This window comes from Salmo salar, chromosome ssa24 (assembly GCF_905237065.1).
Source record: "Salmo salar chromosome ssa24, Ssal_v3.1, whole genome shotgun sequence".
Lineage (NCBI taxonomy): Eukaryota > Metazoa > Chordata > Actinopteri > Salmoniformes > Salmonidae > Salmo > Salmo salar.
The window spans coordinates 29,171,755-29,184,399 of record NC_059465.1 but is presented as its reverse complement, the minus strand read 5'-3'; the positions used below and the strand labels follow the sequence as shown (position 1 = coordinate 29,184,399).

Below are 12,645 nucleotides of genomic sequence, written 5' to 3'. Positions count from 1 at the left end.
TCCTCTCAGTAAGGAAGAAGCCACTGCTCCAAAACCGCCATAAAAAATGCCAGACTACGGTTTGCAACTGCACATGGGGACAAAGATCACACTTTTTGGAGAAATGTCCTCTGGTCTGATGAAACAAAAATAGAGCTGTTTGGCCATAATGACCATCGTAATGTTTGGAGGAAAAAGGGGGATGCTCGCAAGCCGAAGAACACCATCCCAACAGTGAAGCGTGGGGGTGCTTTGCTGCAGGAGGGACTGGTGCACTTCACAAAATAGATGGCATCATGAGGGAAGAAAATTATGTGGATATATTGAAGCAACATCAGTCCGGAAGTTAAAGCGTGGTCGCAAATGGGTCTTCCAAATGGACAATGACCCCAAACATACTTCCAAAGTTGTGGCAAAATGTCTTAAGGACAACAAAGTCAAGGTATTGGAGTGGCCATCACAAAGCCCTGATCTCAATCACATAAAACATTTGTGGGCAGAACTGAAAAAGCGTGTGCGAGCAAGGAGGCCTACAAACCTGACTCAGTTAGCCCATTCCTCTTGACAGAGCTGGTATAAAGTTCACCCAACTTATTGTGGGAAGCTTGTGGAAGGCTACCCGAAACGTTTGACCCAAGTTAAACAATTTAAAGGCAATGCTACTAAATACTAATTGAGTGTGTAAACTTGTAACCCACTGGGAATGTGATGAAAGTAATTAAAGCTGAAATAAATCATTCTCTCTAATATTATTCTGACATTTCACATTCTTAAAATAAAGTGGTGATCCTAACTGACCTAAGACAGGGAATTGTTACTAGGATTAAATGTCAGGAATTGTGAAAAACTGAGTTTAAATGTATTTGGCTAAGTGTGTGTGTGTGTGTGTGTATGTATATATATCACACACACTGCAGAACACCCATTTTTTTTTATACACTTTTCAGGACCTTGACAAAAATGTCTCTACGGTCTACAGCAGATGTTTTTGTTAAATCTCTAACAGTTATGTACATAGAGTGCAAAGTCTATAAGCAGTGCATTTTGGAACCTGCTCTTTTGACTAATGCGAATACTGTGTATTTGTCTGTATTTGTCTGTTATACTGCAGTATTCCCAAATGTGGTGGAAAATATGATCCAGAGTAGTGCATCGCAGTTAATTCATTTATTAAAAAGGTTGCTGAAGTGTGGTTTGACTCTTAAGTGTGCCAGTGAAGTAGTAGCTCACTATTGCATTGTTGCACATTATAATGTACCAGACATGCATTTAACCATGCAGACCACCAAATGCACAATGGACATGAATTACACAGTTCTATAAAATAACTAAACAGAACAACATATAACCTGCAACACTTTTGTGTAATATTGCTCTATCATTTGCTGTGAGTTATTATCCAACAATGTCCCATGTCAATTGTTGCATTTACAATATAGTTTTAAAATATGTTGTGTTTGTGCCCTGTGCCAATCCCAAATGAACAATGTTGTGGTCCTTAGCAGGTAATGATTACACTGTTCAAATATGGTGGCTTGCCAGTACCAAACAAATGTCATGTTCAACCCCGGGACAATTTACTCCAGAAAAACATTCATTATAATAGTTTAAAGGCCCAGTGCAGTCACCACTTCAAATTAGTGGATTCGGCTATTTCAGCCACACCCGTTACTGACAGGTATATAAAATCGAGCATACAGCCATGCAATCTCCATAGACAAACATCGGCAGTAGAATGGCCTTACTGAACAGCTCAGTGATTTTCAACATTGCACTGTCATAGGGTGGCACCTTTCCAACAAGTCAGTTCATCAATTTTCTGCCCAGCTAGAGCTGCCCCGGTCAACTGTAAGTGCTGTTATTGTGAAGTGGAAACGTCTTGGAGCAACAAAGGCACAGCCGCAAAGTGGTAAGCCACAAAAGCTCACAGAACGGGACTACTGAGTGCTGAAACGCGTAAAAATAGTCTGTCCTCGGTCGCAACACTCACTACCGATTTCCAAACGGTCTCTGGAAGCAACGTCAGCGCAATAACGGTTCGTCGGGAGCTTCATAAATTGGGTTTCCATGGTCGAGCAGCCGCACACAAGCCTAAGATTACAATGCCAAGCGCTGGCTGGAGCGGTGTAAACCTAGCCGCCATTGGACTCTCTCTGGAGTAAGGACTCATGCTTCACCATCTGGTAGTCCGACGGACAAATATGGGTTTGGAGAACGCTACCTGCCCGAATGCATACTGCCAACTGCAAAGTTTGGTAGACTAGGAATAATGGTCTGGGGATGTTTTTCATGGTTCGGGTTAGGTAGGTAGTTCCAGTGAAGGGAAATGACACTAGACGATTCTGTGCTTCCAACTTTGTGGCAACAGTTTGGGGAAGGCCCTTTCCTGTTTCAGCATGACAATGCCCCCATGCATATAGCGAGGTCCAAACAGAAATGGTTTTTCAAGATCAGTGTGGAAGAACTCTACTGGCCTGCACAGAGCCCTGACCTCAACCTCAAAAAACAACTTTGGAATGAATTGGAACGCTGACTGTGAGCATGAAAACGATGTTAACCACATGCCATGGCCGTCTGTCACCAGATCTCAACCCAATTGAACACTTATGGGAAATTCTGGAGCGGCGCCTGAGACAGCGTTTTCCACCCGCGATCATCAAAACAAATTATGGAATTTCTTGTGGAAGAATTGTGTCACATCCCTCCAATAGTGTTCCACACAGTAGATTCTATGCCAATGTGCATTGAAGCTGTTCTGGCTTGTGGCCCAAAGCCCTAATAAGACACTTATGTTGGTGTTTCCTTTATTTTGGCAGTTACATGTCTACTGTATTTTCACAGTATGAGGTTGGAATAATGCCCTTTTAGTGGAAGAGATGTTTGAAAAGACCACCTTAAATTTCAACCTATTTTGTTGGGATGGATTTTTGGCCTACCTGGTGAGATCACCCAGTTTTATAGACCAATAATACGGAGAGTTCCAAACCTCTCTGCCAATAACAGCTAGTTTTCAGTTTTCCCCTCCCCACTCTGACTACTCCCAGACAGTCCTAGCTTAATTCTTGCAAGAGAAATTGCTATCTGCTAAATAACTATTGTTTCTTTTTTACCATTTTAATTTAAAATAATCACAGTAATGTACTTAATTGTTACACAGAAATGATTTGATATTGAGATAAAAATAGCTGCATTGGACCTTTAAAAAGCAAGTAGCTCTGTTGGACCAGTGCTGGATACCACAGAATACAAACATAACACAATGAGAATACTGATATGGGAAGATACAATGCAGTGAAGTTCAATTGCAAGTTTGAGATGAACAGTAAAAAAAAGTGTCAAAGTTTCATAAAATAAAGTCTTTAAGGTATTGTATACTGGCCCTAACTTTTGGCAAAAAATGTTTGTTTACATTTGTCTCAAATTAACATTCTAGAAACTTTGCCATGTTCTTGTCCATCCTGGGGAAACACAGTGATGTAATACCGTGACTGTTAATGTGTAGTGAAATTGACCACAAAGTCTATAAGCAGTGCAGACAGTGCATTTTGGAAGCTGCTCTTTTGACTACCGCTAATACTGTGTTTTTCTCTGTTATACTGTAGTGTTAAAACATTTTGTGGACAATACAGTATGATGCATGTTCCTGAGTAGTGCAAGGCAGTTCATTAAGGCGAGGCACCACACCCTAATATGGTATTTTCACAATTCTTTAACCAGTTGAATATAGACACCAATATACATTTTTCTGTATTACAACTTTTCTGAAATATTGTATTAAAATATGTAAATGAGGCAATTTTGTTAACACTCCAGTGCCCAACTTGTATAGAGCAGATTGTGGATATATACACCTTTTTGATTCTTTCTATCTGTAAAATAGAATTGGCGCATATTTAAAAAGAAAATCTAGAATCAAAATTTGAAAACATATCTATACAAGTCTGGAGAATATATCCAATGATAACCACACAACATGTGGTGAATGCAGATGTTTCTGAATCTGAGAAAAATTAGTTGGCGTCTGACTTTCAGGAAATGGCAATTAAAGAGAAGTACAATGAATTTAGTCTACCAATCGTCAAACGCCTATTTAGACCCAATCACGGTCTCTTCAAAGGCACTACATATAGTCTAGTGACGAGATTGTGTTTAGATGTAGGTGAAGGAGTCAAGCGCAGGAGAGCAGAGATGTCCGAGATTAGTTATTTAATAAGCAAGTCCAAACATACAGGTCAGGAACAATACCAAAATAAAAGCCATTGACAACAGAGAAACCAGTTACTCACGGAAGGAGGGAAAAAACAACGCTCCTAAATTTATACACACTTGGTATAATACGTGAAAACAAATAAGGCACAACCTTAACAAGCAACATCACATGAACAATCCCGCACAAACCTAGGCAGGCAACAGGGGTAACTATACACACAGAAATGAAGGCAAATGAAACCAGGTGTGAAAGAACCACAGACAAAACAAACGGAAAATGAAAAAAGGATCGGTGATGGCTAGTAGGCCGGCGACGCAGAGCGCCGCCCGAACAGGGAGAGGAACCATCTTCGATGGAAGTCGTGACACTAGTTTGTAACATTATCTATGAAATGGGCTTTTAAATGATCTATGATTACATTTAGTGAGTTTAGAAATTATGCATTTATGTCCATTTGAATGTGGTTAAAATTCAATTTTTTTTTTATGACGGGTAGTATGATAAACATTTACATTAAGTTTGACTTTTTTTATTTAGCTTTTTGAAAGTACTAATATTAAAGGGACAAAATACCCAAAAATATAAAAATTTACGTTAATGCAAAAAAATGTCATTTCAGCCTGTGGTGCTTCGCTGATTAATTAATTGATTAATGGTTGCTGAAGTGTGGTTTGGCGTGCCAATGAAGTAGGAGCTCACTATTGCATTGTTACACATTATAATGTACCAGACATACGTTTAACCATGCAGACCACCAAATGCACAATGGACATGAATTACACAGTTCTATAAAATAACTAAACAGAACAACAACATATAGCTCTATCATTTTCTGTGTGTTATAATCCAACATGTATTTTTGACAATGTTCCATGTCCATAGTTGTATTTCCAAAATGTCCAATATAGTTTTTAAAGTTTTAGTTGTCGTGTCCTGTGCCAATCCTAAATGAAAAAAATGTGTGGTCAGCAGGTAATGATTACATTCTTTAAATATGGGGGCTTTGCCAGTCCCAAACAAACATGTCAAAGTTCAACCCCTGATCAATCCCAAATGAACCACACACAGTATATAAAGTGAATTCGGTCAAAATTAAGACGCCAAAGCTACTGTCTGGAAGGGTGAGTAGGCTACTCTACTGCTATCTATCTCTACACTGGGAAATGTTTACTGGTAACTGGCTCTATAGCTCTGGGGCCGGTTTCCCAAAAGCATCTTAAGGCTAAGATCATCTTTAGAACCTTCATAGGAGCATGACATCTTCGTGCTGTTTCCCAAAACTATTGTTACTAAAGTTGCACTTAAAAGCTTGTTATTTTCTGCCTGCCTCAGAGCACTCATAGAACAGCTAAGCACGTTAGATGTTTTTTTGCCCTTCTGTATCACTTTATACCCAGAAGATCTCCGCTAAATACAGAATCACAATGCTTATCTGTCTCTCTGTGACTGCCGATAACTTCAGATTGAAGTTGACTACAAATACAAAGTAGCCAATATGTTTGCAATTGTTACAAACAAGTGAAGGATAAAAATAATTTGAAGGTAAGATTTGGATGGAGAAAGCTGATTCGAGAGCAGCGCTGCCTTTCTTTCCATTCTATCAGTATAGAAAAGTATTGGGAAAGTATTTAGACCCCTTGACTTTTTCCTCATTTTGTTACGTTACAGCTTAATTTTGAAATTGATTAAATTGTACCCCCCCCTAATCAATCTACACACAATATCTCATAATGACAAAGCAAAAACAGGTTTTTATATATTTTTGCAAATTTATTACAAATAAAAAAGTGAAATATCACATTTACATAAGTATTCAGAACCTTAACTCAGTACTTCGTTGAAGCACCTTTGGCAGTTATTACAGCCTCAAGTCTTCTTGGGTATGACGTTACAAGCTTGGCACACCTGTATTTGGGGAGTTTCTCCTGTTCTTCTCTGCAGATCTACTCAAATTCTGTCAGGTTGGATGGGGAGTGTCACCGCACAGAATTTTTCTGGTCTCTCCAGGGATGTTCAAACGGGTTCAACTTCGGGCTCTGGCTGAGCCACTCAAGGACATTCAGAGACTTGTCCAGAAGCCACTCCTGCATTGTCTTGGCTGTGTGCTTAGGATTGTTGTCCTGTTGGAAGGTGAACCTTCGCCACATTCTGAAGTCCTGAGCGAATTGGAGCAGGTTTTCATCAAAGATCTCTCTGTACTTTGCTCCATTCATCTTTCCCTCAATCCTGACTAGTCTCCCAGTCCCTGCTGCTGAAAACCATCCCTACAGCATGATGCTGCCACCACCATGCTTCACCGTAGGGATGGTGCCAGGTTTTTTCCAATCGTGACGCTTGGCATTCAGGCCGAAGAGTTCAATCTTGGTTTCATCAGACCAGAGAATCTTGTGTCTCAGGGTCTGAGAGTCCTTTAGGTGCCTTTTGGCAAACTCCAAGCAGGCTGTCATGTGCCTTTTACTGAGGAGTGGCTTCCGTCTGCCCACTCTACCATAAAGGCCTGATTGGTGGAGTGCTGCAGAGATGGTTGTCCTTCTGGAAGGTTCTCCGATCTCCACAGAGGAACTCTGGAGCTCTGTCAGCGGGACCATCGGGGTCTTGGTCACCTCCCTGACCATGGCCCTTCTCCCCCGATTACTCACTTTGGAAGGGCGGCCACCTCTAGGAAGAGTCTTGGTGGTTTCAAACTTCTTCCATTTAATGTTTGAGGCCACTGTGTTCTTGGGGACCTTCAATGCTACACACATTTCTTTGGTACCTTTCCCCAGGTCTGTACCTCAACACCATCCTGTCTCGGAGCTCTACGGACAATTCCTTCGACCTCATGGCTTGGTTTTTGCTCTGACATACTCTGTCAACTGTGGGACCTTATACAGACATGTGTGTGCCTTTCCAAATCATGTCTAATCAATTGAATTTACAACAGGTGGACTCCAAGTTGTAGAAACATCTCAAGGATGATCAATGGAAACAGCATGCACCGGAGCTCCATTTTTTTGTCTCATAGCAAAGGGTCTGAATACTTGTGTAAATAAGTTATCTTTTTATTTGTGATAAATTTGCTAACATTTCTAAAAACCTCTTTATGGGGTATTGTGTGTAGATTGATGAGGAGAAATTGAATTTAATCAATTTTAGAATAAGGCTGTAACGTAACAAAATCTGAATTCACTATAGACACTGCTTGCTTGCTTGCTTGCTTGCTAACCCGGTCTGCTAACTGCTAGTCCCGGTCTGCTAACTGCTAGCCCCGGTCTGCTAACTGCTAGATTGTTTAGCCCCAGCCTACTAACTGTTAGCATCGGCCTGAATCGCCGTGGCCCCAGTCAGCCCAACCACTCACTCACTCACTGGACCCATATGTTTACATTTTAGTCATTTAGCAGACGCTCTTATCCAGAGCGACTTACAGTAGTGAGTGCATACATTTCTTATTTATTTATTTATTTTTTGGACTGGCCCCCCGTGGGAATCGAACCCACAACGCTGGCGTTGCACACACCATGCTGGCGTTGCGAACACCATGCTCTACCAACTGAGCCACAGGGAAGGCCACTTAGCTACGCATGCCTCTCTCTAATATCAATATGCCTCGTCCACTGTCTTGGTTAGTGATTACTGTCTTATTTTACTGCAGAGCCTCTAGCCCTGCTCAATATGCCTTAACCAACCATGTTGTTCCACCTCCTACATATGCGATTACATCACCTGGATTAAACATCTCTAGAGACTATATCACTCTCATCATTACTCAATGCCTAGGTTTACCTCCAATGTACTCACATCCTACTTTACCTTTGTCTGTACACTATGCCTTGAATCTATGCTATCGTGCCCAGAAACCTGCTCCTTTTACTCTCTGTTCCTAACGTGCTAGACGGCCAGTTCGTATAGCCTTTAGCCGCACCCTTATCCTACTTCTCCTCTGTTCCTCTGGTGATGTAGAGGTTAATCCAGGTCCTGCAGTGCCTAGCTCCACTCCCACTCCCCAGGTGCTCTCATTTGTTGACTTCTGTAACCGTAAAAGCCTTGGTTTCATGCATGTTAACATTAGAAGCCTACTCCCTAAGTTTGTTTTAGTCACTGCTTTAGCACACTCTGCCAACCCGGATGTCTTAGCCGTGTCTGAATCCTGGTTTAGGAAAACCACCAAAAACCCTGAAATCTCCATCCCTAACTATAACATTTTCCGCTAAGATAGAACTGCCAAAGGGGGCGGTGTTGCAATCTACTGCAAAGATAGCCTGCAGAGTTATGTATCACTATCAAAGTCTGTACCTAAACAATTCGAGTTTCTTCATCTAAAAATTCACCTTTCCAGAAACAAGTCTCTCACTGTTGCCGCTTGCTATAGACCACCCTCTTGCCCCCAGCTGTGCCCTCGATACCATATGTGAATTGATTGCCCCCCATCTATCTTCTGAGTTCGTGCTACTAGGTGACCTAAACTGGGACATGCTTAACACCCCGGCCATCCTACAATCTAAGCTTGATGCCCTCAATCTCACACAAATGATCAATGAACCTACCAGATACAACCCCAAATCCATAAACAAGGGTACCCTCATACATATCATCCTAACTAACTCGCCCTCCAAATACACCTCTGCTGTTTTCAATCAAGATCTCAGTGATCACTGCCTCATTGCCTGCATCCGTAATGGGTCTGAGACCTAACAACCACCCCTCATCACTGTCAAACGCTCCCTAAAACACTTCTGCGAGCAGGCCTTTCTAATTGACCTGGCCGGGGTATCCTGGAATGACATTGACCTCATCCCGTCAGTAGATGATGCCTGGTTATTCTTTAAAAGTGCCTTCCTCACCATCTTAAATAAGCATGCCCCATTCAAAAAATGTTGAACTAGGAATAGATATAGTCCTTGGTTCACTCCAGACCATTCTGCCCTTGACCAGCACAAAAACATCCTGTGGCGTTCTGCACACTAATAGTTGCCTAATAATTGTGCACACTTATATTTCCCTGAGAAAGACAAAACTCACTTTTCCTTTGTTAAACATTCAGGTTTGAGGTTCAATGACATTTTGGATTGACTGAGAGCATTGTGTTTGTTCAACAATAAAATTAATCCCGAGGAATACAATTTGCTTAATAATTGTGCACGCAGTGTAATATATATATATATATATATATATATAATGTCAATAGCCAGAAAGTTCAATCCAAGTTGTGTACCAAGAATCAATAGGTTTAGCCTATATCATTATTGAAATGACCAGTGAATAGCGATACATCTTCCAGATAGTGACATTAATTGTGGAATCGACACCAAATTGATTGACTAATGCAAATTTTTGTAACTTTGTGATAGTTGCCAAGATGAGGACAGCCCTGTGTTTGTGGATCGTTATGGGAGTGCTCTGCCCGGGAGAGGTCAGAGGTCACAAAGGTAACGGAGGTGACCGCCACCACAGTCACAGTCGCGACCATGGTGGTGACCGTGACCATAGTGACAGGCGTGACCATGACCATGGTGACAGGCGCGACCACGGTCACGACCATGACCATGGTGACAGGCACGACCACAGTCACGGGCGTGGCCATGGCCATGGTCACGGGCGAGACCACAGGCATCATCATCATCATCATCATGAGCCCAGTGACAACAGCACTAAACCAGTGATCCAAGGAAACTTGGAGTTTGCTTGCAGCCTGTACAATCAGCTGGTGGCTCAGCCTGACAACCAGGGCAAGAACGTGTTCTTCTCCCCGCTGAGTGTGTCCCTGGTCCTGGCCGCCCTGTCCGTGGGGGCCAAGGGTCAGACCCACCAGCAGCTTTTCACTGGTCTGGGCTTCAACAGTAGCCTACTGACCCAAGAACAGGTGGACCAGGCCTTCCAGACCATCCTCACACAGCTCAACCAGAAAATAGGTGTGAACCTGACCGTAGGAAGTGCACTTTTCCTGCAAAACACCTTTACACCACGCCCCGAGTTCCTAGAGGACTTGAAGCGCTTCTACCTTTCTGAGGGTGTCACAGTGGACTTCACCAACACTGCTAAGGCCATCGATACAATCAATACATATGTGGGGGACAAGACTAAAGGCAAGATAGACAAGTTAGTCAAAGATCTGGACCCAACCACTGTCATGTACCTCCTCAGCTACATTTACTTCAAAGGTAAGAGGATATTGCAAACTATAAGACAAAAAAACAATAATACAAACACGAAATAGGGTCCTTGAAATGAAGTAGAGTTCAGTTCTTTGATTGATACAGATCTTGTGGAATCAATTCCTTCTAACTCTGTCAATATGGATTTTTTTTGTCTCTCGATGTTATTAGAGTTATTGATGGCATTGTACCATTTGGCTGTATCTCTTGCTGAGTCTCCCCCTCAGAAAACCACTTTTGGTCTGGTAACTTTTACTCATCACATCACACCCCAAAATGTTTTATGATTTTCTAATTCTCAAGGAAAATGGGAGATTCCATTTAACCCTGAAGACACGAAGGAGGACACATTTCATGTGGATGAAAACACCACTGTTCCGGTCCAGATGATGAGCATGATGAAGAGGTTCTCTGTCTACTACGACCAGGAGATCTCCACCAGTATCCTGCATCTCCGCTACAACGACTCAGTGTCCATGATGCTGGTGCTACCAGAGAAGGGACTCGCTAGTCTGGACGAGGTCATATGCCTCAACCACATCACCAAGTGGCACAGGTGGAAGAAGGCCAAGTATGACCTGTCTCAATCATTAAGCATCACTCTCATATAACTAATAAACGTTGGGTGGGTAAAACAACCATATATCACAATCATTGCAAGTAAAACCTTCTTCCTGTCCATGTTTGTCTTTAGGGAATACCATGTGTATGTTCCCAAGTTGTCCATCACCACAACATACTCCCTCAAGGACATTCTGAGTGGAATCGGAATGCCGGACATGTTCAGTGATCGAGCTGACTTCAGTGGAATATCAGAGGAACTGAAGGTGGCAGTCTCAGAGGTGGGGAACTCATTCACTCTCAGTGATTCATAAAGACAGAAATATACAGGGAAACAACAGCAATTCAGCAACAGCAATGCACTAACCTCTCGAGCACAACCATGTGATGACAGCCTTAATGTTGCGGTCATTTTCAATTGGTAGTTTTATCCCTGCTTTTTCAAGGAACCCCTGAAAGCTCTGTCTGGCTCCCCAGGGTGTCCTGGGAGAATCACTGCCCTAGAACATATTATATGTGAACCATGTGAACTAGGCCTACATCAGACTGCATTGTATGGTTGTTTTCAGGTGGTGCACCAAGCCTCCTTGGATGTGGATGAGGCTGGAGTGACCGCAGCAGCTGCCACAGGTGTGGTCCTTATGCCCTTCTCCTCCCGACGCACCCCTGTCTTGAAGTTTGACCGTCCATTCATGGTCTTTGTCATGGACCGGGAGACCAAGAATATTCTCTTCATGGGCAAGATCATCAACCCAGCCAACAAATAAAACCGGTGCTATGTAAAACCAGTGGTGCAGAAAACATGTGATCTATAATCACAAATTGAAATCTAAGTGCGGTTGTTAGGAAACCAGTAAGCAAACCCATCCAAACTCTTCTGGGTCAATCTAGCCTGGGAACCCAAAGCTAACAAGTGTATTAATCCTCGGTATTCACTTTGCTGGATATTTGTACAACTACTAAATACATATCCCCATTTTCTGCCAGTCTTTCTTGTTATCTTTTGGTTCTATGCCTAATAAAGCATGTTACAGAATTTGGACACATACATGTTCTTGCAAAGTTCCCATAAAACGTGTCTAAAACATTAATATAATATATTCTGAGAACATGGTAACCATGTTGTGTATGTTTGGTGGGACGTTCATGGAATATTCTCCTTACCCACAGAAAACTGGACACATTCATTTTCTTGAAAGGTTCCAATGAAATGTGTCTAGACCATTAAAATCTTATGTTCTGAGAACATGGTAACTATGTTCTGGGTAAGTTCTAGCTGACATTAAGGGAATGGTCTCTTGGAAACATTCCTTGCACATCACAGGAACATTACTATGAAAATGTTAGTTAATGACCTAGCTAGACTTGTAAGGGAACGTTCTCTAAAGTTCTGAGGAACGTTTGTTGGCTGGGTTTAAGGATCGGCAGTTGTAAATCATTCAACGCATTATGTCAAGATCCCAGATTTTAGAGTAACAACAAATGTCGGTACATATAAGTGTCTTATATCGTCTGAAAGCTTAGATTCTTGTTAATATAACTGCACTGTCCAAATTACATTAGCTATTACTGCGAAAAAATGCCATGCTATTGTTTGAGGAGAGCTCCTAACAACAAACCCATTTTTTGACGGCGATTATTTTGATAAATTCACCTCTGAAGGTGAAATGTGTACTTACATTCTGAAATATTGCTCTGATTTATCATCAAAAGGGTCCCAAAGATAACATGAAGTGTTGTTTTGTTAGATAAAATCCTTTT

General features: G+C 41.8%; 1 protein-coding gene and 1 non-coding gene across 3 annotated transcripts; one reads left to right on the top strand and one right to left on the bottom strand.

Moving 5' to 3' along the window:
* The first annotated feature begins 4,468 nt into the window (after positions 1-4,468).
* Positions 4,469-11,920, top strand: LOC106585699 (alpha-1-antitrypsin). Of its 2 annotated transcripts, none has more exons than XM_014172209.2 (5): positions 4,469-4,559; positions 9,520-10,329; positions 10,627-10,894; positions 11,018-11,165; positions 11,454-11,920. In XM_014172209.2, the coding sequence occupies exons 1-5, from the start codon at positions 4,484-4,486 to the stop codon at positions 11,649-11,651; spliced, it is 1,500 nt and encodes a 499-aa protein (XP_014027684.2). In that variant the 5' UTR covers positions 4,469-4,483; the 3' UTR covers positions 11,652-11,920. The 2 variants fall into 2 exon arrangements, with proteins under 2 accessions (XP_014027684.2, XP_014027683.1); XM_014172208.2 differs by lacking the exon at positions 4,469-4,559 and adding an exon at positions 5,191-5,310.
* trnaa-cgc (transfer RNA alanine (anticodon CGC)) lies at positions 7,644-7,739 on the bottom strand. The gene has a single exon. It is a non-coding gene; the product is annotated as a tRNA-Ala (tRNA).
* Positions 11,921-12,645: the final 725 nt, after the last annotated feature.